General features: G+C 44.3%; 1 protein-coding gene across 1 annotated transcript in view; it reads left to right on the top strand.

Annotated features, from left to right (window-relative positions):
• Positions 1–26361, top strand: part of SCAI (suppressor of cancer cell invasion) — a 144720-nt gene that overhangs the window by 64972 nt on the left and 53387 nt on the right. Inside the window, exons 3-5 of the mRNA XM_049774152.1 lie at positions 4271–4402; positions 22648–22743; positions 25229–25315. Coding sequence (XP_049630109.1) covers positions 4271–4402; positions 22648–22743; positions 25229–25315 — 315 coding nt within the window. The remainder of the gene's footprint in view (positions 1–4270; positions 4403–22647; positions 22744–25228; positions 25316–26361) is intronic.

Genomic DNA, 26361 nt, shown 5'->3' with positions numbered 1-26361 from the left:
AATAATAATAGAGCTCTGTTGGAGACCTGGGGAGCAGGAATAAATGAAACAGGGGCTTGGCCCAAAGGAGCTGAAGGTCTAGGGTGCTGTTTGTCAGCTCAGGGCTGAATGTGCTGGCAGCGACTGCGGGGCAGAGATATTCTTACTAATTTTATAATACTAATAGAAAAACTGATAAAAACCACAGCACATAAACTGTCTTTTGCAACTAGAATATTGAAGGAGTTTTTCTTTTTTTTTTTTTTTAAGCCATGCTCAATGGCTCAGGGCTTACGCTTGACTGTGCTCAGGGATCCTTCCTGGCAGGGCTCTAGGGAATCATATGGGATACCAGGGATTAAAATCAGGTTTGTCACATGCAAAGTGAATGCCCTGCCTGCTCTACTACCAACACTCTGACCCCCTGAAAACTTTGTTTGGGGCTAAACCTGGCAGTGCTCAGGCTCTGCACTCAGGAATTCCTGGCTCTGCAGTCAGGAATCACTCCTGGCAGTTTTTGGGGGACGCTATGGGTGCTGGGTATCTGACAGTGTGTTGCCCACGTGCAAGGCAAATGCTATACTGTCGCTGTACTTTGCTCCAGCTCCTGGAATCATTCTCAGAGTATAAAGCCTCATCCCTCTTTTGCCTCCTCCTTTCCCTTTGCTGTGTGTCTGCCAAGACTGAGGCTCTAGTACTTTACAGTCATGGCAGACACACAGCAAAGTAAAGTACATGCTATCTCTGGCCCTGAGTTAGCTGTCAATGTCTCTGGAGTCTCTGCAAAGCCTCTACTGCCTGACCATGTGTGAATCCCAAGGTCGATTTTCACAGTAGGTTTTGCTGAAAAGGTGTCATTTGAATAATGTCTTGATCTATGAATATAAATGTACCAGGTGAACAAGTAGGCAGAAAAACTTACCTGTGAAATTGGATCTTTCAGAATAGAATGTGTTCAGATTTTAAAATGGTTCTCTGGTGGTCCTAGCTGGCTTGCAGTTCTTACCAATTTTTTGGTGCTTTGAGTAAATCATGATAGATACATGTTCATAAGGATAAAATTTTAAATGTCGCTGGATGTAATCAAATGAATATATTTCCTGATACATCTGGTGAAACTCAGGCTGATTTCATTGCACACACACACACACTATTTATAATAGCTACTGCATTTTTAATGTGCTAGGTTTGCATTAGGTATGTATTATTTTAAGGGTTAACAATTTGTCTTCTTAATGTTGATAGAATAAGTGGGTTTTCAGCTCCCATTCAAACTTTACCAGTATCTCACATCCTAATAGCAGAAAAATGAAGTTGAGAATTCATGGGCCTGGAGAGATAGCACAGCGGCGTTTGCCTTGCAAGCATCCAATCCAGGACCAAAGGTGCTTGGTTCAAATCCCGGTGTCCCATATGGTCCCCCGTGCCTGCCAGGAGCTATTTCTGAGCAGACAGCCAGGAGTAACATCTGAGCAACGCCAGGTGTGGGCCCCCCCCCCCCCCAAAAAAGAGAGAATTCATATTATTCTTTAGGTATACCTTTTCTTTGGAGGAAGGCCCATAGCATTTCTGTAGACTGGTAGTTTTGTAAACTTTCTGGGTTGTTGTTGTTGTTGTTGTTGTTGTTTTTTAGTCTGTTTTATGATTAGATTCCTCCAGTGATGGATCTTTTTTATTTATTTATTTATTTATTTATTTATTTTATTTTTGGTCACACCCAGTGGCGCTTAGGGGTTACTTCTGGCTATGCTCTCAGAAATCGCTCCTGGCAGGCACTGGGGACCATTTGGGATGCTGGGATTCAAACCACCATTCGTCCTGGATCGGCTGCGTGCCAGGCAAATGCCCTATACCTGTGCTATCTCTCTGACACCCCCCCCCCCCCAGATCTTTTTGTTTGTTCTGGGTTATGTTTTTGTTTTTGGTGGTAGGAGGGCACTCTGGCAGTGTTCAGGGTTTCTCGCTCAGCAGTTCTGTGCTCAGAAGTCACTCCTTTCAAAGCATAGGGGACCATATAAGGTGCTGGTGCTGGAGATATGAATCCAGGTCAGCTGCATGCAAGGCAAGCTCCCTACCCATTGTGCTATTGCTCCAACCCTGATGGTTCTAAGTATTATTTGTTCGATTTTGAACGACACCTGTCAGTGCTTAGAGTTTACTCCTGACTGTCCATGCAGGAATCACTCCTGGCAGGGCTTGGGGGTAAGATGTGGTGCCGGAGATTAAACCCAGGTCTGTAAGCACCACTGAACTATCTGCAGGCCCAGATCTTTGATGAGATCCTTTCTCACTGGGTTCTGTCAAGTGTTGCAGATGTTTGAGTTTTCCCTTTGATTATTTCACCAAGGTGATGTCTACTAGGTATCACTGAAGGGTTGCAACTTCTCTCTCACAAAGATGTATTTTATGGGGATATTCTGAAACTACTTGCTGTTTGATTTTCCTTCCCTCCATTCATTATTTGTATCAGTGTTGCTTATGATTTTATATTTTAGTCAATAAATTATAGTCCCTTCTATCATTATTTTGTTTGTTTTGGGGGGATGGTCACACCTGTCAGCACTCAGGGTTACTCCTGGCTCTGCGCTCAGAAATTGCAGGACCATTTGGGATGCTAGGGATCAAACCTGAGTCAGTGTGTGCAAGGCACTACTCACTGCCCTATTGTTTTTTTTTTTTTGGTTTTTTTTTTTTTGGTTTTTGGGCCACACCCGGTAACGCTCAGGGGTTACTCCTGGCTATGTGCTCAGAAGTTGCTCCTGGCTTGGGGGACCATATGGGACACTGGGGGATCGAACCTTGGTCCGTCCAAGGCTAGCGCAGGCAAGGCAGGCACCTTACCTTTAGCGCCACCGCCCGGCCCCCTCACTGCCCTATTGTTCCAGCTTCAGAAAAATAGTTTAGCATGTTTGATTGCATATATAGTTTTAATTTAATAAAATAAAGCTTTAATAGTTATATCTCTTAGGAGGTGTTCTAAGTACCATGTTACTGAAATTAATGCTTTTGATTTTTTTTTTGGTGGGGGGGGAGTTTAGGTCATACCCAGTGGTGCTCAGGGATTACTCCAGGCTCTGTGTTTAGAAATCGCTCCTGGCTGGGGCCCGGAGAGATAGCACAGCGGCGTTTGCCTTGCAAGCAGCCGATCCAAGACCAAAGATGGTTGGTTCGAATCCCGGTGTCCCATATGGTCCCCTGTGCTTGCCAGGAGCTATTTCTGAGCAGACAGCCAGGAGTAACCCCTGAGCACTGCCGGGCCCAAAAACAAAGAAGGAAGGAAGGGAGGGAGGGAGGGAGGGAGGGAGGGAGGGAGGGAGGGAGGGAGGGAGGGAGGGAGGGAGGGAGGGGAGGGAGGGAGGGAGGGAGGGAGGGAGGGAGGGAGGGAGGAAGGAAGGAAGGAAGGAAGGAAGGAAGGAAGGAAGGAAGGAAGGAAGGAAGGAAGGAAGGAAGGAAGGAAGGAAGGAAGGAAGGAAGGAAGGAAGGAAGGAAGGAAGGAAGGAAGGAAGGAAGAAGAAGGAAGGAATCGCTCCTGGCAGGCTCAGGGGATCATATGGGATACCAGGAATTGAACCAGGGTCCATCCCAGGTTGGCTATGTGCAAGGCAAATGCCCTATCATGTGCTTTATCACTCCAGTCTCATGAAATTAATACTTTGGGATATTGTATTTTCCATCCAAAGGTAGTTTTCTGAGTTGAATGTACAGGATGTATAGAATAGAAAAATAAGTGAAAGGGTCAACATTTTTGAAGGAAAGGTATTTGGGTCACACTTGTAGTGCTCAGAGCTTGCTCCTGGCTCTGTGCCCAGGAATTACTCCTTGCAGTAGTGGTCAAGGGACCAGATATGGTACTATGTATCAAACCAGAATTGATCACTTTCATAAAAAACAACAACAATAACACTTAACCCCTGTACTACTTCTGGCTCAGATCAACATTTTTGATACTTTATTATGTATCTGGCATTTAAGCAATATCTCTGAGTGGAAGGTTATAATGAAAAGTAATATCCAATATTGTACCAATTTGTATTCCTACTGAAAGGATGAAATGATCTGCTTTCCCACATCCTCTTAAACTTAAATTATTTTGATGATTTAAGTGTAATTGGAAGAATTCTTTATCTCTCTTTAAAAGAAAGTCCATCCAGTACCATCACCAAGGTCTCTCTCTCTCTCTCTCTCTCTCTCTCTCTCTCTCTCTCTCTCTCTCTCTCTCTCTCTCTCTCTCTCTCTCTCTCTCTCTCTTTCTTTTTCACTGTTGGATACATGGACGTATGTTTTCTTACAGGACCGAATTTGCTCTGAAAGAAATCATGTCCTCTGGAGGTGCTGAAGATGACATCCCACAGGGAGAGCGGAAAACTGTGACCGATTTTTGTTACCTTCTGGATAAATCTAAGCAGCTGTTCAATGGGTTAAGGTTAGTGGACTCCTGATACCATGGTCCTTGCCTCAATTTTGTATTTTACCCCAATGACTATTCTACGGGTAAGTCTGAAAAATGTGGCTTGAATGTAATGTACTAGCAGGAACCAGACTTGCTGTTTCTCCATGCTCCGATGAGAAAATAATAGTTAAAGAGAATCACATCTTCTCTGCTCAACAGAATTGCTTTGTTAGATGATTTGGAATGCATTTCTCCACATCTGGCCTTATTTACATACATTTTTATACATTGGGGTGTGGGGAAGACCACGGAACCAAGAAACTCTGTATGCATTTGTGGCTCTCTCTCCTCTTGCAATTTTGTGTTCTTGTCTCTTTTTATCTTTGTTTCCTTTCCTTAGGATAAAATACTTGCTAAGGGCAGGGGAGAGAGCTCAAGGGGTGGCTAGATGCTGCTCTGCCTGTAGAGCTCTGAAGTCGTCGAGCCCCAGGTTGTTTCCTGAGCACTGCTGGAAGTGGCAGCTGAGCATCTAGTGGGTAGTAACCCCTGGGGGGTAGGGGAGAAAGAGGAAGGAAAGGAAGGGAAGGACGGAGAGAGGGAAGGAGAAAGGGAAAAAAGGAAGGAAGGGAAGGAGGGAGGGAGGAGGGAGGGAAAGAGAAAAGGAAGGAAGGAAGGAAGGAAGGAAGGAAGGAAGGAAGGAAGGAAGGAAGGAAGGAAGGAAGGAAGGAAGGAAGGAAGGAAGGAAGGAAGGAAGGAAAGAAAGGAGAGAAGAATATTTAAGATAACAACATGGAGGTTTCAATGAAAAAAAGAAAGAAAAATGTGAATGAAAGAAAAATTTCAGAGGGGGAGGAGGGGTGCAGACTTTCAAACCGAAAGGGCAATGCAGAGTGGATCTGTGTCCGCTTGGACGCACAGCCAGGTTTTTGGGTTCCAAGGTTTCGACCCCAATTGAAAGAAAGAAAAATGAAAAAGCTGGATATTGACTCACTTCAAACCTAAGGTTTTGTGAACTTGGTTCCAGTTACCAGTAAATTTACACCTTAAGTAGAAATGTAAGGACAGGCAGAGGCAGTGTTTGGGGGCTGTTTCTTTTTTTGTTTTGTTTTGGGGCCACACCTGCCAGTGCTCAAGGATTATTCCTGACTCTTTGCTCAGGAATTACTCCTGTCTGTGCTCAGGGAACCATATGGGATGCTGGATATTGAATCCGGATCAGCCACGTGCAAAGGCAAATAAATGTCCTTCACACTGTGCTGTTGCTTCGGCCCCTAGGGGCTATTCTTTGTTTAGGGTGTTGGGTATTGAGTCCCACAAAAGACAGCATGACAGGCAGGTGGTACATTATTTAAGGGGGTTGGGGGAGGGGTTACTCTTGGCTCTGCAGTCAGAAAGTACTCCTAGCAAGCTCGAAGGACTATCTGGGTTGCTGGGGATTGAACCCAGGTTGTCCATGTACAAGGCAAGCCTCCTCCCTGTAGTATTATCATTCTGGCCCCTGGGCAGGTGATCTGTCTCTGAGCCATAGTTCTGGCCCTGTTTGGAAATGATGCATACAAGTACACGATTAGAAAGATAGTAATTTCTTTATGTAAAATTTTTTTAAATGAAAAAATGTTAAAATAAAATTATAGCTTATTTCTAGATAAGTATGCCATCTTTTCCTCCTTTTTTGGGGGGAGGGGGCGTGTTTTGGGCCTTCCCTAGCAGCACTCATGGGTTACTCCTGACTCTACGCTCAGAAATCTCTCCTGGCAGGCTCGGGGAACCATATGGTATACCAGGAATCGAACCTGACCCAGGAAAGACCCGGCAAGGCAAACGCCCTACCACTGTGTTATCGTTCCAGCCCCTTTATCTCCTATTTTTAATTTTTGCTTTTTTTGTTTTGTTTTATTTTGAGGCCACACCTGGTGGCACCCTGGGGTTACTCTTGTCTCTGTGCTCAGAACTTGATTCTGGCAGGCTCTGGGACTTACAGGATGCCACATCAAACCTATGGCGGCCTTATGCAACGCAAAAACCCTATTTGTTGTGCTATTACTCTGCCTCCTTATTTTGTTTTTTATTTGTTTTTGGACCTGGCAGTGGTTATGGCTTACTTCTGGTTCAGCATGCAGGGATCACTCTTGGCAAGGCTCAGGGTGCAGATATTGAAGTCTGGTTGGCTAAGTGCAGGGTAAGAGCCTCCAACCCCTTTTTTCTTCTTTTTTTTTCTTTGGATTTTTGGGTCACACCCGGCAGGGCTCAGGGGTTACTCCTGGCTGTGCGCTCAGAAATCGCCCCTGGCAGGCACAGGGGACAATATGGGATGCCGGGATTCAAACCACCTGCCTTCTGGATGTAAGGCAAACGCCCTATGTCCATGCTATCTCTCCGGCCCCTTTTTTCTTCTTTTTAATAATTACCATATGTTCCGGTGTATAAGACGACTTTTGAAACAATAAAAAGTCAACCGAAAATCTGGGGTCGTCTTATATGCCGAGTATATCCCGAAAAATGTTTCAATATGCTGCTAAACGAAAATTCTCTGAATATTGCCACAAAACGCATTTTCCAACTCGATCCTGCACCAATCACTGCAAGGCTGCTCGGACCGCCTCTCTAAGTCAGCCAATCCAAGCAGGCTTTAATGCATGCAAATTAGACAGTGCTCTATACCGGAATCTACACTGTCAAAAGCCTGCTCAGATTGGCCAGAGTCAGAGAGGAAGTCTATTACAGTAGAACTTTTGAACCTTTGCTTGTTGTGATTGGCTCACTGTGGTACATACAGTTGCAGCACAGGAACGTTCTGTCTGAGACAGCGAATATAGGCCTAAACCTATGTTTTAACTGCAAAATTAGGGAATCGTCTTATACGCCAGAAAATACAGTATTCTTTTCTAGGTATAGAACTATGCTGGCAGAGTATTTTTTTTCCTGTGGTTTCTGTTTGTGACTCCTGGTACCAAACCCAGGACCTCACTTGGGTTTGCTTGCTCACTGAGCCACATCCCTCTGATTTTTTTTGTTAAAGTTTTACAGTGTTGAAGGATCATACAGGACCATAAAATGACTTCTTTGTGACTGCCTATATTAAAAGATACTCTCTAGGGGCCGGAGAGATAGCATGGAGGTAAGGCGTTTGCCTTTCATGCAGGAGGTCATCGGTTCAAATCCCGGCGTCCCATATGGTCCCCCGTGCCTGCCAGGAGCAATTTCTGAGCCTGGAGCCAGGAATAACCCCTGAGCACTGCCGGGTGTGACCCAAAAACCACAAAAAAAAAAAAAAGATACTCTCTAAGAGACTCTTGTGCTCAGATATATTTTCATTTTTCCTTAAAATCTGTCTCTTTTTCAAGTGGGTGTAGTCATTAGCTTCCTGAATTCAAATAAAATGGCCCTAGGATCCCTCTTTGTCCTGTTTTTCTGGTACTTGGGCCAGGATCTTGCACACTCAGGCACTTCATAGACATAAACTAAGAGAAGGGTTCCTACAGTAACTCTCTTCTTTCCTCTTTTGTGCTGCAGAAGAGATCTTGGGCTGGGTTTCCCCTGGTTATCAGCACTATGTCTCAGGCCCCTCATATACAAAGAATAAGAAGGCCTTTAGAAATTTGGAAATCCCCATTCTGATTTTTGCCTTGGAGCTTTCTGGTTTCCTTCTGGAGTCTGGTGTATGTGAATGAGTGTATTTTCTGAGCTGCTTTGTGGAAACGAATGTGCTTTGCTCAGTGGTGCATCTATTGTTGGCCTGTCTTCAAGTGTCCAGGATATGGGGATATTCAAGGTGCTCACTGCCCTAATGTCCCTTTCCCCAGAAACTCGGGTGTACTTGCAGAGCAATTTTTTTTGTTTTTGTTTTTGTTTTTGGGTCACACCCGGCAGTGCTCAAGGGTTGCTTCTGGCTCTATGCTCAGAAATCTCTCTTGGCAGGCTCAGGGGACCATATGGGATGCTGGGATTCAAATCACCGTCTTTCTGCATGTAAGGCAAATGCCCTACCTCCGTGCTCTCTCTCCAGCCCTGCAGAGCAATTTTTATTTATTTATTTATTTATTTTTTTTTTGGTTTTTGGCCACACCCGGCCGGTGCTCAGGAGTTAATCCTGGCTGTCTGCTCAGAAATAGCTCCTGGCAGGCACAGGGCACCATATGGGACACCAGGATTCGAACCAACCACCTTTGGTCCTGGATCGGCTGCTTGCAAGGCAAACAAACGCCACTGTGCTATCTCTCTGGGCCCTGCAGAGCAATTTTTGAATGAAAGATTTATTTTATTTTTTGGTTTTTGGGTTTGGGGCCTTACCTGGCATTACCTCACCAGGAGTTATTCCTGGCTCTGCACTCAGAAATTACTCCTGATAGGCTCCAGGGACCATATAAGATACTGGGAATCAAAATCAAGTTAACCATGTACCAGCCCTACCCACTGTACTATCATATCACTCTGGCCCCACATTTGGGGGGGGGGGTTGGGGCCACACGTGGTGATGCTCAGGGGTTACTCCTGGCTATGTATGCAGAAATCGCTCCTCGCTTGGCAGGACCATATGGAATACCGGGGATCCAACCAAGGTCCGTCCTGGATCAGCCACATGAAAGGCAAATCCATACCGCTGTGCTATTGCTCCAATCCCTCCACATTTTTTTAAGAGAACAATTTTGTGGTTGTTGCTGCTCCTCATATTTGTGTTGATCTGAATAGAAAATAATATCCTGGGCAGGAGCAATAGCACTGCGGTAGGGCAGTTGCCTTGCACTCAGCTGATCCAGGACAGACCTTGGTTCGACCCCTGGCGTCCCATAGCCAGGAGTAACCCCTGAGCATCACAGGGTGTAGCCCAAAAAGAAGAAAAAGAAAAAAAGTAATATCCTGAGGCATATAGAAAAGAACTATATTAGGGCTAGAGAGATAGCACAGTGGTAGGGCATTTGCCTTGCACCCAGCTGATTCAGGACAAATGATAGTTCAAATCCAAGCATCCCAGATGGTCCCCCAAGCCTGCCAGGAGTGACCTTTCTGAGCATAGAGCCAGGAGTAGCCCCTAAGCGCTACTGGGTGTGACCCAAGGCCCCCCCCCCCAAAAAAAGAAGAACTATATTGATTATATTGCTGGACCTATGTTGTCATTTGGAGAAGGGGAGTGAAGTGAGCTCGCACTGGAACAGGGCCAGCCTCTTCCTGGGGCTTTTTCCTGGTCATGCCTTTCCCTACTAGCATTTGCCTGGTTGCTGGCTTTCCTTTGTGTCTCTCCTTTCTGTCTTCCATTCATAAACCAGGCAGTGCACTTCTTATTGTGGTGCTGTATCCTTGCAGAAAAGCCCGCCTGGCATCGTTGGTGTCTCCCACAAACTGCACACCCATGTGTCATAAGCGTCGGGGAACAGGAACAGAATGGAACACACAGTCCTGCTGCAAGTGCTTCTCACCCTTTCTGTTGAACGCTTTTTGAGCAGAATGAAAAGGGGCATGTCAGTGCTAAAGGCTTCGGATTTTCTCTAAATCGCCTCGTTTGCGGTATCATTCTTCCCCTTCCTCTGGAAGGGGGCGGGGGAGGCTTCTTCCGCTTTCCATTCAACAGTTCATCTGAGTGGCCTGAGCCTTGTTTCTTCTTCTTAGCCCAACATCTCAATGGATGTAGTTCTGGACTGAAAAAATACCTTCTTAGACTCCGTGCATAATAAATAAGCTCTTTTTCCACTCACTGTGTAAGAAAACATAGTCCAGGGAAGGAGAAATGGATCAAGTGAATGGCATTCTGCTTAGAATAGCTCTTGCATAGAGTTACAGTAGTAATGGAGTGTTAGAAATAGCTTTGAATGCTGTCAGAAAATTATCAAAAGCCCCAGTGCTTGCAGGGTTCTAGTTACCATGGTGACTAAAACTGTGGAAGACTGTGGAATACTTGGTGGGATTACATAAGGCCGCCTCTGGAGACTCGGATTGGAGGCGCACAGCTGTGTCCACCCGCCCGACTCAGGACTTCTGGTGCTTTTTAACAACAGAGGCCTCCAAGACACTAATTATTTATCTCCACAGGAGAAAATACACAAAGGTGAAATGCATGTTGGAGGTCACGTGTGTGTATGGGCACCAGAAGTTAAGTGTCTGGCCTATGATAAAACTAGTCATAAAAATTACATTGGGGGACAGAGAAATGGCCCAGCTCCACAACTAGTCACAAAAGGAATTTGATGCTGCTGAATCTTCCCAGATAGACTGGTCTGGACTGACAGCTCTGGTGCCTTCTTGGAATGGGATTGAGATTCACTCCCCTTTCTGAGTTAGAGTAGTGTCATCCCTGTAGCACCACAGACAGTCTGATGGAGAAGTTGCATAGAAGGCCACCAAGTTCAGTGAGTGTAAACTGTAACACAGAAGGCTCAGCTAGCATCAACCAGCACAGAAAATCCTCAAGACAGTGACTTTAGTAACACCATGGAAAGATAGAATAATGATCACAAATTGATTTTTATGGATCTAAGTTTTTGAGATTTCCATTTACCTTTGTGTTATATAGTAAGCATTATGAAGTGTCTAAAGGGGACAGGCCGTGGGGCCAGAGAGATAACATGGAGGTAGGGTGTTTGCCTCTCACGCAGAACGTCATTGGTTCGAATCCCGGCATCCCATATGGTCCCCTGAGCCTGCCAGGAGCGATTTCTGAGCCTGGAGCCAGAAGTACCCCTGAGCACTGTCAGGTGTGACCCAAAAACCAAAAATAAAAAAAGGGGGGGGAACAGGCTGTGGTAATAGAAGGGAAACTGGGGACATTATCAGAGGGAATGATTGCACTGGTGGTGTTTGAACATTTAAACCCTGAAACAACTGTATCATGAACAACTTGGTAAATCATCGTGTTATAATTAAAAGAAAAATAATTTCTCTTTGGACTGGGTCATTAGTTGTAAGGTCTAGAGCTTATTCATGATTGTGTAGATGAGGCACTGAGCTAGATCTCTGAGCACCATTAAATTCTAGGTCCCGAGCCCCCAACACTATATGGCCCGAGCAGTGTACCTATGGTCAGATTGAAGTGACTGGCCTGGCTGACTGAGTATTGTACTCATTCCAGAGTTGGCCCCAAGCCTCCTATGCATTGTTGAGACCTGCCCCAAATAAAACTGAAAAAGAAATTATGTGAATTTGGTCCTGATACTTAAATTAGAAGAAACACTCTAAAATGTTTCCATTAAACATTTCAATTAAGCAGGAAATGGTAAGTGAGAAATAGCACGCCTTCCACTCTCCTTTCAGATTTCCTTTCCTTCTTTTCTCTCTGTTCTTTTTCTTCTCCCTCTGCCTTCTCTTCCTTCTTTTTTTTTTTTTTTTTTTTTTTGGTTTTTGGGCCACACCCGGTAACGCTCAGGGGTTACTCCTGGCTATGTGCTCAGAAGTCGCTCCTGGCTTGGTGGACCATATGGGACACCGGGGGAACCGCGGTTCGTCCAAGGCTAGCGCAGGCAAGGCAGGCACCTTACCTTTAGCGCCACCGCCCGGCCCCTCTCTTCCTTCTTAAAAAACAATGCTAGTCCTTGTCTAGAGGCAAGATGGGGATGGTAAAGGAAAGCTTCTTTCAGAGACTGTCAGTACTTGGGGATCCTTGTGCCCCATCTTAGAACTCTGAAGGAAGGGCTTGTGTTTGAGGCCCTGTGTCCCCAGAGTGCTGTTAGGTACTTTCATGGCAGAGAAACTTTGATTAATAGAATTCATAATACTTTATGAATTTTTCATAATACTTGATTTCAGCATGCAGCTCTAATAAGCAGTGACACCTTTTATGTCCTTTGTCTATACTCAGAAATACATTTGATATTATACTTGATGCACATTTCCTTCAAATGAGAAACATTTCAAGAATTCAGTAGCCTATTGTAGGCTATTGACTGAGAAAAATTCCTCCTCCAAGTTACTTTTTTTTTGGGGGGTGGTTTGCTCCCAAGAAGTTTTCAGGGTGCCAAGGGGCCACTCCCTTTGATTCTCTGCTAGCCTGGCCAGTGGTTCAGTGTGTGACCTGGGTATGCTACTTCAGGGTACATAGAGAAAGATGGTTTTGGGCTGCATCTCACAATACTCAGAGTCGCTTTGGTGCCAGGGATTAAAGCAGTCAGCCTTGTGTGCCTTCACCCCTATACTAGTTTTCCACCCCACTTCAGCCCCTCTGCTGCCATCTGCTTCTAACTTCAGTTCTTCCAGTGGCTCCTTCGGGGGCCCCTTTCATAGGTGTGACAATATTTCCTTTTGCTTCTCCATCTCTTTCTATACAATTATCCAGTACCCTGCAGACCTTTTGACTGGTGGTGATCTGCCCCAGCCACCTCTGACTTGGAGTTTGCATAGTCCTGCAGTGGAGGTGTCCGAAGGGCTGCCACTGGTGGCTTTAAGCATAGAGATGTTCTCAGGGCTGGAGGCTAGAGGCACAGAATCACCAAGTTTCAGCACTGCCTCCTCTGAAACCTTCTTAGCTTGCTGGTCTTCTACCTTTGTGCTTATTAGCCTGGTGTGTCCTTGTGGCCTGGCATGGTCTCAGTGTGTCCCCTCCCTCCTACGAGAGGACAAAAGGTAGATGGGTCTTCACCAATCTTTAGAAGTGTTGTTGTCTGATTCCTGTGTTCTGAACAGATCAGAGTAGATTCAGGGTCTGGAGTGATAAGCAGTAGGGTGTTTGCCTTGCATGCAGCCAACCCCGGACAGACTCTGGTTTGATCCTGGCATCCCATGTGGACCCCCAAGCCTGCCAGGAGCAATTTTTGAGCATAAAGCCAGGAGTAACCCCTGAGTGCCACTGGGTATGGCCCAAAAGCAAAATAAAAAGAGTAGATTGAAAGTGGTGCTATCACCATTTTCCCAGAATCTAGAGAAAAACAGTTGTTCTTTTTAATGCTATGCCAAAATATTCAAAGCCTCAATTCTGATTGTAAGAATTTCTATGCTTCCACTGGAGCTGGCTCACGGGGCGGAGATACTATCCTCTGGTTTTGTGTGATGTGGCCTGTCTAAATTCAGACTAGGTGGGATTGTTCGAGATTATTCCAGCTCATTAGCCATCTCAGGAACAGAACAGCTTCCTAAGTGCCTTGTATGCTTTGGCACCATTATGGGAGTTGCCTGGAAATTTTATGGTAAATAAATTATTGACGGGCCAGAGCAGTGGCACAGGATGTAAGGCATCTCCTTGTGCACGCTATCCTAGGACAGACCGAGGTTCGATCCCCCAGCATCCCATATGGTCCCCCAAGCCAGGAGCGATTTCTGAGCTGATAGTTAGCCCTGAGCATCACCGAGTGTGGCCCAAGAACCTAAATAAATCAATAAATCAATCAATAAATTATTGAGCAGGTTCTAATTCAATTCTAGTTCCTTTAAGAAAGGAATCTTATGTTCTCTCCATCCTACTGAATAGAAAAATAACCCAGACTTAGATTCCACCACTATTGAACTTCTTTTCTGAGAGCTCCTTCCTGAGATGCTGCTGATTTTCGGCCCAGCTGTAAGCAGTGGCTGAGAAATAACTCTATTTCCTCGCATGCTCTCACCTATACAGACAGAGGTTCTGGGTTGCATTATTGGCCAACTTTTTCCCAAACTAAATGTCTGTGTTCACATATGTCCCAAGCAAAAGTGTATTTGGGACTGGCAAAGCCCAGTTGAGCATTTCCTGGTTTCAACACCAGCATTTTTGTTTTGTTTTTGTTTTTGGGCCACACCCAGCGGTGCTCAGGGGTCACTCCTGGCTGTCTGCTCAGAAATATCTCCTGGCAGGCACGGGGGACCATATGGGACACCGGGATTCGAACCAACCACCTTTGGTCCTGGATCGGCTGCTTGCGAGGCAAACGCTGCTGTGCTATCTCTCCGGGTCCTTTTTTGTTTTGTTTTGTTTTATATTTTGGAGGAATTATATCCAACAATGCTCAGGAATCACTCCTGGCTGTGGGCTCAGGGATTACTCCTGCCAATCTGAGTACAGGGGAAAGAACCCAAGGCAGCCACATACAAGGCAAGTACCCTACCTGCTGTGCTATTTCTCCCACCCCAGCATTTAAAAACCAAAAATAGCTATCTATAAGGTTTTTGTTTTGTTTCGTTTGTTTCTCCCATGGTTTGGGGAGTCACACTGCAGTACTTAGATCTTACTCCTGGCTCTGCACTCGGGGATCATTCCTGGCTGGGACTGCATGTGGTGCTGGAGATTGCCCCAGGGTTGTTGGATGTAAATCAAGTGCCCTACCCCCAGAACTATCTCTTTGGCCCCTATATCTCCCTATATCTAGCTTTTAAAGTTGGGTTCAGTAGTTGATCTGATTTTTTTTTTTTTTTTTTTTTTGGCTTTTGGGTCATACCCACAGCGCTCAGAATTACTCCTGGCTCTACGCTCAGAAGTCTCTCCTGGCAGGCAGGCTCGGGGGACCATATGGGATAACGGGATTGAAACCACAGTCCTTCTGCATGCAAGGCAGAGGCCCTACCTCCATTGCTTATCTCTCCGGCTTCCTTGATCTGAAGAATTTTTTTTTTTGATCTGAGAATTTTTAAATAATGGGATTTTCAGACCCAGACTATTGAGCCTACCTTTGTTCCGTTTGGCAAGATACCTTAATGATGCTACTAAATCAATGCTGACAATGGAACAAAACTCTTTTATCATTGGTCTGGGGCCACACCTGAGGGGCTCAGCGGCTACTCCCAGCTCTGGACTTGGACGTTAATCTGGATATGCTTTAGGACCACATGGTGTGCCAGGGATCAGAGCCTGAGCTCAACACACTGAGCCATTTCTCAGGTCTCAGTCAGCTGTTGGGAAGATGTTGGGAAGGGCAGGAGGAAAGTACACTAATGCTTGATAAGGCCTGAAGCAGGTATAGCAGGTACCTTGCATGAGCTGATACAGAGTGTCTGGATCCAGGTTCGATCCCCAGCACTTGATATGATTTCCCAAATCCTTCCAGTGGTGATCTTTGAGGGCAGAGTTAGTAGTAAGCACTGAGCATTGTTGGCTGTGGCCCCCCAAATAGCAAAAAACTCGAAGTACACATGCCACTGACATCTGCACCCTAGTCCTGTGAGCCCAAGGAAAGAGATACTAATTTAGGATTTGTTTGTTTGTTTGTTGTTTTGTTTTTGGAGCCACACTCCTCAGCACTCAGGGTTACTCCTGGCTCTGCACTCAGAAATCACTCCTGGCAGACCAGAGGAACATATGGGATGTCCGGGATCAAACCTGTGTTGGTTCTGGGCCAGCTGCATGCAAGGCAAACACCCTACCTGCTGTGCTATCGCTCTAGCCCCTAATTTAGGATAGTTTAAGGACAGTCAGGAACTGGAGAGAGATTGTACAGTAAGATACCTATCTTTTACACAGCTGTCCCTGGTTCAATTCGGTTCCTGAAGAACTTGAGTGCAGGGGCCAGAGCAATAGCATAGCAGTTTGCCTTGCATGCGACTAATCCAGGTTTGATCCCCAGCATCCCTTATGGTCCCCCAAGCCTGCTAGGAGCAGTTTCTGAATGCGGAGCCACAGGTAATCTCTGAGCTCCTCTGGATATGGCCAAAAAACCAACCAAACGAAAAAGATCTTGAGTGAAGAGCCAAGAATTAGATCAGAACACTGCCGAGTACAGCCCCCAAATCAAAACCAAATAATACAATAACAAAAAAGGCAAGACCTATAAGATGATAAGGAAATGTTGGACAGTGTCCAGCCAGAAAAGGAATTGGTGTGAGAAGGGCTGAAATTGCCTTGTATTGGGATCTTAGTGTAAGCAGACATCACTGTCCTACATGTTAGTGAGGAGAATTTATCTGTAGAAACTGAGGGACATTTCCTGACTGTTGACGTCTCAACCTGGCACTTGAAGCATCTCTGAGACTCAGAATCCATCATTTTATAGCACATTTCTTCCTACCTCAGTCTTCTGATTCCTGTTAATGGAGTCGAGGATTTTAAGAAAAGGGGGATTAATGTCATTCTCTCTCACTTTCTTTAAAGCCTTGGAAAGCATAGCAGCTAGTTTTTTAACACAGATGACTTTGCAATATATGAAATATAAGGTCATTTGACATACAGAATAATTCACAGCTCCATTTAATTTAATTCTGTGGACCATTAATTTTCTATTTCTACTGACAGTACTAATGAGCAAACGCATATTCAGGTTTTAGAGCCAATATCTGAATAGTGGGAAGATTTATCTAAAACTCTCTATATGCTTTATATCAGTATCTCACTTAATTTTAGACTATTATAATTTGTATATTAGCTTATAATATGTATTATTAGAAAGAGGTGATCATAGGATTTAACCTTTAGGAAATGACTCTTGAAAAAGAAGCTACTATCCTCATAACTGATTTTTAAAACTGGAGTGGTGGATATTTTAAATTCATTTGAAGAAAATGATATAGAATTTGATATTATTCACAGCTGCGTATTAGAAAATACTTGTATATTGCAGTATACTTTCAAGAGCCCTGTTCTTAACATTCTAGCTCATGTTTTGTTTGGTTGGTTTTGTTTTTGAGTCACACCCAGAGATGCTCAGGGGTTACTCCTGACTCTGTGCTCAGAAATTGCTCTTGGCAGGCTCGGGGGACCACATGGCAGGCCAGGAATCAAACCCGGGTTCATCCTGGGTCGTGCAAGGCAAACGCCCTACTCCTGTGCTATCTCTCTGGCCCCTTCTAGCTCATGTTTTGTGTTTTCAGTCTTTATGCAAAAATTTCTTCTGGAGCTGGAGAGATCATTCAAGGGAGAAAGCACTTGCCTTGCATATTTTCTTTTTTTTTTTTTTGGTTTTTGGGCCACACCCTGTGAGGCTCAGGGGTTACTCCTGGCTATGCGCTCAGAAGTTGCTCCTGGCTTCTTGGGGGACCATATGGGACGCCGGGGGATCGAACCGCGGTCCGTCCTAGGTTAGCGCAGACAAGGCAGGCACCTTACCTCCAGCGCCACCGCCCGGCCCCTGCCTTGCATATTTTCCCAGAGCTCAAGAAGTAATTACTGAGTGTGGAACCAAGAGGAAGCTCTGAGCACACTGGGTGTGGCTCCAAAACAGAACAAAACAAAAAAATGAACACTGTGTCTTTAAAGGGGCACCCAAAAGTTATCAGTTCTCATAAAGTGGGGTTTAGGCTGCTGCCTGATGTTTTTATATAAATACTCTTTCTAGCAGCAACTACTTGATAAAGAGTTTTAAAGATCCTCCTAGCAACATGGGGCTGGAGCAATAGTACATCGGGTAAGGCACATGCTTTGTATGTGTAAGCCAGGTTTATTTCCCAGCATCTCATATGTTCCTCCTAGCACTGAGGAGTAATTCTTGAGTGAAGAGCCATGAGAAATTCCTGAACATTGCTGGCTGTAGCAATGAGAAAAGAAAGAAGGAATGTGTGTTTGGGGGGGGGGGGGGGGAGAGAGAGAGAGAGAGAGAGAGAGAGAGAGAGAGAGAGAGAGAGAGAGAGAGAGAGAGAGAGATTCTAGCAACAATTGGACTCTTAAAACATCTAAAAATTTGATTAAAAAGGGCCCGGAGAGATAGCACAGCGGTGTTTGCCTTGCAAGCAGCCGATCCAGGACCAAAGGTGGTTGGTTCGAATCCCGGTGTCCCGTATGGTCCCCCGTGCCTGCCAGGAGCTATTTCTGAGCAGACAGCCAGGAGTAACCCCTGAGCACCGCCGGGTGTGGCCCAAAAACCAAAAAAAAAAAAAAAAAAATTTGATTAAAAGTCAGATGGGGTCAGTGAGGTGGCGCTAGAGGTAAGGTGTCTGCCTTGCAAGCGCTAGCCAAGGAAGGACCGCGGTTCGATCCCTGGCATCCCATGTGGTCCCCCCAAGCCAGGGGCAATTTCTGAGCAATTAGCCAGTAATAAACCCTGAGCATCAAATGGTTGTGGGCTCCCCCCCCCCAAAAAAAAAACAAAAACGTCAGAGATATGGCTGATTGCATGCTTTTCATGAAGGAGGCCAAGGTTTGATCTCTGGCACCACATTGTCCTCAAAGCACTGCTGACTGAGAGTGCCCTCCTCCCCTGCTCCAAATCTGATTAATTCTTACTAGAGAGCCTTGAAAGCATAAGAAAGATGAAAACTTGTAATAAATCTGGAAACCAATGTCTTTAGCTAACCTACTTCTATAACCTGAAATGAATTTTTACTTATCACAGGATGATGGATATTGGTTTTAAAATAGTTATTAGCTCACTCTTGTTCTCTGCCAGAAATTTCCAAATAGGAATACAGTTGACTTTTTAACTCATTCCCTTAACATCTGTACAGAAATGTAAACCTTTCACTCATTGATTCCTCTTTAAGAGATTTACCTTTTTTTTTTTTTGGTTTTTGGGCCACACCTGGCGCTGCTCAGGGGTTACTCCTGGCAGGCACTGGGGGGGGGGGGGGTAGGAACCATATGGGACACCGGGATTCGAACCAACCACCTTTGGTCCTGGATCGGCTGCTTGCAAGGCAAACGCCACTGTGCTATCTCTCCGGGCCCTTTTTATTTTATTGTTAATAATACCTTTATTTAAGCACTTGATTACAGACATGATTGTAGTTGGGGTTCAGTCATATAAAGTAGATTACCTAAATACAGCTGTTGGACTAAGTAAGTCATTGGAATATGTAATATGCCATGACTCATGAGAGATTTTACCTTTTGAGGTTGGAGCAATAGTATAGTGATTAGGGCATTGCCTTGCACATGGCCAACCCAGGTTCAATCTCTGGTATTTCATATGGTCCCCCAAGTCCTGCCAGGAGTGATCCCTGAAGCCAGAGCTAGGAATAAGCCCTGAGTATTGCTGGATGTAGCCCAAAAATAATATTGCTCTGGCCCATCATTTTCTTTTCTTTATATCATATATGAGTGAAATCATCCAGTACCTGTCTTTCTCTGACTTACTTCAGTTGGGACACACCTTCCAAACTTGTCTGTTTTTGCAGATGACAAGAGCTCATCTTTCTTTTTCCTTTTATGTGGGAAGGAGGGGTGAGTACACCTGATGTGCTCTGGGCTTTCTCCTGGGATCACACAGGGATGATCAGGAGATCTTAAATGGTGAGGAATTGAACCCAGCTCAGCTACATGCAAAACAACCATCCTCTCGCTTTGCCAACACTTTTCCCTTCTTTTTTGTTTTGTTTCTGTGACTCCTGGGTAGGTGTTGTCTTTCTCTGTAGTCTCCTTCGTGTGTGTTCTAGATTTCTGTTTTCTCTATCGTGTAAGTTATTGGGCTCAGTATTTTCAGCTGGGATCCTCTAGATCATCTCTGTGTGTTTGCCTCTGCTTGTATCTGTGTGTCTAACTTTTATAAGACTACACCAGTGGTGTGTGATTCAGCTTCCAGAGGGAGGATCAAGGAGGTTGTCAGGTAGGAGGAAAGTGAGGAGGGCAAGTATTTATTTATTCCCACCCTCAGGATCCAGTAACTACTCCCTCCTCTTGCTCTGTCTGAGTTCATTAACAAACCAACCCAGCTCATTTATAAAAATGGATTAAGTAGTCTTTCACAATGTAATCAATGAATGATTATTTTTCCTTATAGAACAGCTGGCTGTTGGCAATACAATGCTCTCCCTGTTTGAATCAGGGTAGTATTTGTGAACCATTATCTATACCCACAATCTCTTCTGGACTCATTTTTGGAGAGAGGGCCACACCTGGCTGTGAAGAGGGTTACTGCTGGGTCTGTGCTCAAGAATCTCTCCTGTCTGACTCAGGGGACTATATGGGATGCAGGGGACTGAGCCCATGTTGGCTGTGTGCAGGTAAACACACCCTCCCCACTGTACTATCACTCTGGCCTCATCTGCTAGACTTTATTACAGGTACCTGGAATATATGAAGATCCTAGAAAACAGTATAATCTTTCAATTCCTCTACCACCCCCTCTACTTACCTCCAGTAAGCATATACTCTTGTGGCATCTTCTTTTTTCACAGGCTTTTGCTAAGAAATTTTGCTGTGAGGGTGAAACTATCTTAAGTGGTCTTTATAGTTAATATTTCAGTTTCTCTATCCTGAAAGTTATGGGACGTGTGAAGATTTTCTTTTCCTTTTCACCCACGTGCAGTTAGTTCTTTGCCAAGTTAATCTCTTTGTAGCACTATTTTGTTAAATGCAGCTAATAGCTCCATAACAGTAAGCTCCATAATAGCTCTTAATAGTAAGCAAATAGCTTATTCTGTTCTGGACTGAGAAGCAGCTACGCCTTGATAAGAAGGACCAGCCAAAATGGAATCTCTTGAAATCTTCTCAGACTTGGTGTAGACAACTTGGAATTAAAAAATCTTTAGCAAGGACCTGAGAGATAGCATGGAGATAGAGCATTTGCCTTGCATGCAGAAGGACAGTGGTTCGAATCCCAGCATCCATATAGTCCCAGAGCTTGCCAGGAGCGATTTCTGAGCACAGAGCCAGGAATAACGCCTGAACACTTCTGGGTGTGACCCAAAAAAAAGAAAATCCTTAACCAAAGAAAGTTAAAAAAAAAAAAAAAACCAAGTCCTGTTCCTGTGGTTGGGAGGTATTTTTTTCTAGCGCCGACAGTAAGTCGCAGGCCCAAGGGCACCACTGTGTAGTTTTTCTAATATGGAACGGATCAAGTAGTGCAGAACAGTAATGCCATTCATTCATGTGAGTATCCCCTCTCCCAACTTCTTATTTATCTCACCTGAATGATCAGAACTGCCCACACCTGGAATGGGCAGGTAGAGGAGTTTGCAGGGGGGAGAGAAAGGGGATAAGAAGGAGAATTAGGGAGAGAAGTGAGAGAAAGGCATCATCAGAGATTCGGCATCAGATTCAGTATCACCAATTCAGCATCTGATTCAGCATTATCACCTGAGCATCATCAAAGTTAGTATGGAAGCAGCAGCAGGAGCATCATCAAAGTTAGTATGGAAGCCAGTTAGGAAGCCTGGAAAAAGGCAGCTGAAAGGGAGACAGAGGCCGAGAGAGCCAAAAGGAGTAGAGAAGTAGCTGCTAGGAAAAGGTTTAGTATAGAGAGCAGGTGTGCATGGCGGTAGGGACTGAGAAATAAAGCTGGCTGACTCCTGAACTTCATCTGACTGCTTTGTGAATCTCTCCACCCTCACTCTGCCATCTTCAGACCTGCCAGACCATAGGGGCTGTGGGAGCCCGGTCGAACCCAGAAAGGTCTCAGCATCCCCACACCAACTCTAGGACTCTTTAATTTAAATTAAGACAACAATTCACACTTTGAACTTCTAGATATTTCCTTAAGGCAGGGGTCTCAAACTCAATTTACCTGGGGGCCGCAGGAGGCAAAGTCGGGCTGATCCTTGAGTGCAAAGTCAGTAGTAAGCCTTGAACAATGGGGGGGCTTGACCCAAACAACTAAAACAAAACAAAACAAAAAAAGAATCCCCTAGGACAGGGCCACAAAATGTTGTACGGAGGGCCACAAACAGCCCACGGGCCTCGAGTTTGAGATCCCTGCCTTAAGGCAATCTTTTTTTTATTTTAATGGCTGGATTCTTAGCTGAAGATCAATATTAGGAAGTGACTGGTGTAGAACTTAGAATGAATAAGATCAGCCAGGATGAGGGAAGAGCGAGCTGCAATGATAAAAGAGGTTCAGAAGGGGGCCTGTGAGGTGGCGCTAGAGGTAAGGTGTCTGCCTTGCAAGTGCTAGCCAAGGAAGGACCCTGGTTTGATCCCCTGGCACTCCATATGGTCCCCCCAAGCCAGGGGCAATTTCTGAGTTCTTAGCCAGGAGTAACCCCTGAGCATCAAACGGGTGTGGCCCAAAAAACAACAACAACAAAAAAAGAGGCTCAGAAGAAACCGCAGAGGGCAGAAAGCTCAATGGGTGACACTTACTTGACATGCAGAGGTCCTGGGTTTGCTTCTCAGGACTCTATGTGTTTCCCCCCACTCCCAAAGCATTACTGGGTATAGCCCCCAAACAAAAACCAGTACAAAACCCAAAAAAGTTGCTCTAGATTTAGGGGAAGCATACAGCTGAAGGTATTCTGGATCGTTGTTGTAGCGCTATTCTACTCTGAAAGAAACTTGAATATGGGAGCTGGAGTGCTAGCACAACGGGTAGGGCATTTGCTTTGCATATGGCCAGCCTAGGTTCAATCCCCAGCATCCTATATGGTCCTCCGAGTCTACCAGTAGTAATTTCTGAACATGGACCCCTGAGTGCCATCTAGTGTGCTCACCCAAGGGGAAAAATCATAAAAATTTCTCAATACAGTCTGCACTCTCATGGGACTTAATACCACAACACTAATTGGATTAAAATGTTTATGTTCTATTTCAGAGATTTGCCACAATACGGGCAGAAGCAGTGGCAGTCCTATTTTGGAAGAACTTTTGATGTTTATACCAAACTCTGGAAGTTCCAGCAGCAGCACCGGTAAAAGAATTTTACAATTAAAAGGGAGTGAAGGAGCATTTGGTATTAGTCAGCTGGCCCTTGCTACCTCGGAGCTTTTTATGCTTGGGGACTTTTTCAAGTTTCATCTTTGTGACCTAGAAAAAAACAAATGGATTCCCCACACCCCCATTATTCAAGGCTTAGACATTATGTTTAACTTTCTGTATGATGATTCCAAGGATTACATAGAGACTTTTACATGAGCAAAGTTATATATTAAACCACTGAACTTCATCTCCCGTCTATTTTATTTTTGTTTTTGTTTTAATTTTGGGGCCACAATTGGCAGCATTTACAAGCCACTTGTAATGGTGCTCAAGAGTCATTGAAAGGCCAAGGATTGAACTTGGACCCTCCTTCATGCGAAGCTTGTGCTCTTGCCTTTTGAGCCATCTTCCCAGACCCAGTATGTCTTTAATTGTGATGCTCTAATCTGATTATTTTTAGTATATTCCTATTTTTATTTATTTTTATTTTATTTTATTGAAACCATTGTCATTTAAAAGACCTTCATAGTTGGGTTTCAGATATACAGTGAATCAGGGCCAATTTCACCATCAGTATCAACCTCCCTCCACCATTGTACCCCAAGTACATCTCATACCAGCACCACCTGCCCCCCCACAGCCTGCCAGTATAACAGGCCCATGTTAAGTTTAGATTGTTAAAGTTTGGGTCTCTTGATTCCATTGTTGATGCCTTTAGCTGGATATTTAGTTCTGTCCTTTTTGTTTTGTTTTGTTTTTTGTTTTTGTTTTTTGGGTCACACACTGCGGTGCTGGGGTTACTCCTGGCTCTTCACTCAGAAATTGCTCCTTGGGGCCGGAGCGGTGGCACAGCAGTAGGGGGTTTGCCTTGCATGCACTAACCTAACTAAGCGGTTTGATCCCCCGGCATCCCATAGGATCCCCCAAGCCAAGAGCGATTTCTGAGTGCATAGCCAGGAATAACTCCTGAGCATCACTGGGTGTGGCCCAAAAACCAAAAAAGAAAAAATAGAAAGAAAGAAAGAAATTGCTCCTGACAGGCACACGGGACTATATGGGATGCTGGGATTCAAACCACCATCTGTCCTGGATTGGCTGCGTGCAAGGCATATGCCCTACCACTCTGCTATCTCTCTGGCCCCCAAGTTCTGTTCTTTTTTAACACCACCAGTGTACAGAGACCGCTTGGCTCCTGGCCTCCATCCTTGTATATTTTTCTTCTCCTTCACTCAATTTCTTTGCTTCTCCTTTCTATACTCTGGGGCAAAGGGTGTTAAAGACAATTCCCATTTTAATCATTGTATTTCTTCTGCAGTTATCTAAATATCACATAGAAGTGATATCATTCTGCATTTAACCTTCTTTTGGCTTACTTCATTTAACATAATATCTTCCAGTTCCATCCATGTTGTAGCAAATTGCATAATAGCATCATTCCTTACAGTTATGTAGTATCTAATCCGATTTTTTAAAAGACAGTATCTGAAATGGTTTGTATTTATCCGGACAAAGGTACTCTTATTTATCGGAACATAGCTCAATGGTAAAGCTCATGCCTTGCATACATGAGCTCTTAGAGTTGATGTCTGGCATTGTGATTAGTCAGTCAGTAAACTGGGCCAAGCTGTTTAGGGGTGTAGTTTTTAATGTTCAGAAACCTGTTTTCTTTTTTTTTTTTTTTTTTTTTTTTTTTTTTTTTTTTTTTTTGGTTTTTGGTTTTTGGGCCACACCCGTTTGACGCTCAGGGGATACTCCTGGCTAAGCGCTCAGAAATTGCCCCTGGCTTGGGGGAACCATATGGGACGCCGGGGGATCGAACCGCGGTCCGTTCCTTGGCTAGCGCTTACAAGGCAGACACCTTATCTCTAGCGCCACCTTCCCGGCCCCAGAAACCTGTTTTCTGTTATTTTTAATTTTAATATACATTTAAGAAATGCTTTTTAAATTTATTTTTTATGGGACTGGAGCGATAGCACAGCGGTAGGGCATTTACCTTGCATGCAGCCGACCTGGGATGGACCGGGATTTGATCCCCAGCATACTGTATTGTTTCCCGACCCTGCCAGGAGCGATTTCTATTTTTTTTTTTCCAGGCCACATCCGTTTGATGATCAGGAGTTATTCCTGGCTAAGCGCTCAGAAATTGCCCCTGGCTTGGGGGGGACCATATGGGACGCCGGGGGATTGAACTGCAGTCCTTCCTTGGCTAGCACTTGCAAGGCAGACACCTTACCTCTAGCGCCACATCGCCGGCCACCCCAGGAGCGATTTCTGAGCCTAGAGCCAGGAGTAACCCCTGAGCTTTGCCAGGTGTGGCCCAAAAATAAAAAATAAAAATTAATTTTTATGACTGTTGGAAATGTTAAAAACTTAAGTTGATTGATTAAAGTGGTATTTTAGTCTGTGAAATGTATATAGTTGATTGTTTATGAAATGTATAGTCTAATTTATGTTTTCTTATTTCCTATATAAAACAGACAAGTCTTGGATAATCGATATGGCTTGAAACGGTGGCAAATTGGGGAAATTGCTTCTAAGATTGGGCAGCTATACTACCATTATTAGTAAGTAAATTATACCTGGAAAAAATAAAATGTTTTCCTGACACATATAGCCATTTGAAGCACGCACATTATACTTACTTGCTCGGAAGGAAATCTCTTTCATTATAAATGAAACCTAGTAGTTTAGATATTGATCAAGACCGCTGCATGAAATGACCTTTCATAGTCAAAGGCACATAATTTGTTTCAAAGGCTCACCTTCCAGATAGTTCATTTTGTCAGACTTGTTTATAAAACATTTATAAGGGAGTATGATCTTGGTTTTAAATAAATGATAAAAATAAATAAATTTATAGTTCTTATGACTTCAATTAAATTGATACTCTACAAAGATATGTCATAATTTGTATGCTCCATTTTGGATATACCCCTAAGTATTCAGGCATCACTCCTGGCTCTGTGCTCAGAAATTACTCCCAGAAGGCTTGGGGGCCCAAATGGGATATGTGAGATGCTGGGGACTGACCTGAGTCAGCCAGGTTATGTGCAAGAGAAGCATCCTACTCACTGTGCTATTGCTCCAGTCCTGATTTTCTTTAAAAAAAAAAAAAAAAAAAAAAAACCTTTAAAATCTATAGGGCCAGTGTTGAGGCCTTGAGTTCAACCCTTAGCACTACAATAAATAAAAGCATATACAAACAAACAAAACCAATACTCATTATATCAAATAAATTGCTTGAAGTAGGTAAAGATTATTTTGATTATAGTCTTGGAGTAATAACATCTATATAGGGCCCGGAGAGATAGCTCAGCGGCGTTTGCCTTGCAAGCAGCCGATCCAGGACCAAAGGTGGTTGGTTCGAATCCCGGTGTCCCATATGGTCCCCCGTGCCTGCCAGGAGCTATTTCTGAGCAGCCAGGAGTAACCCCTGAGCACTGCCGGGTGTGGCCCAAAAAAAAAAGGAAAAAAAAAAAAAAAACATCTATATAAGCCTACTGATGAACCAAGATACTTAGAACTTCTTTTAGGAATCTAAGTCTTGTATCATGAAGCAATAGAAGGTAAATCATCAAAGGACCTGGGCTTTTGTCATTTAGGTGTTGAG

Source organism: Suncus etruscus, chromosome 5 (assembly GCF_024139225.1).
Source record: "Suncus etruscus isolate mSunEtr1 chromosome 5, mSunEtr1.pri.cur, whole genome shotgun sequence".
NCBI lineage: Eukaryota > Metazoa > Chordata > Mammalia > Eulipotyphla > Soricidae > Suncus > Suncus etruscus.
This window is presented reverse-complemented; position numbering and strand designations above follow the sequence as displayed.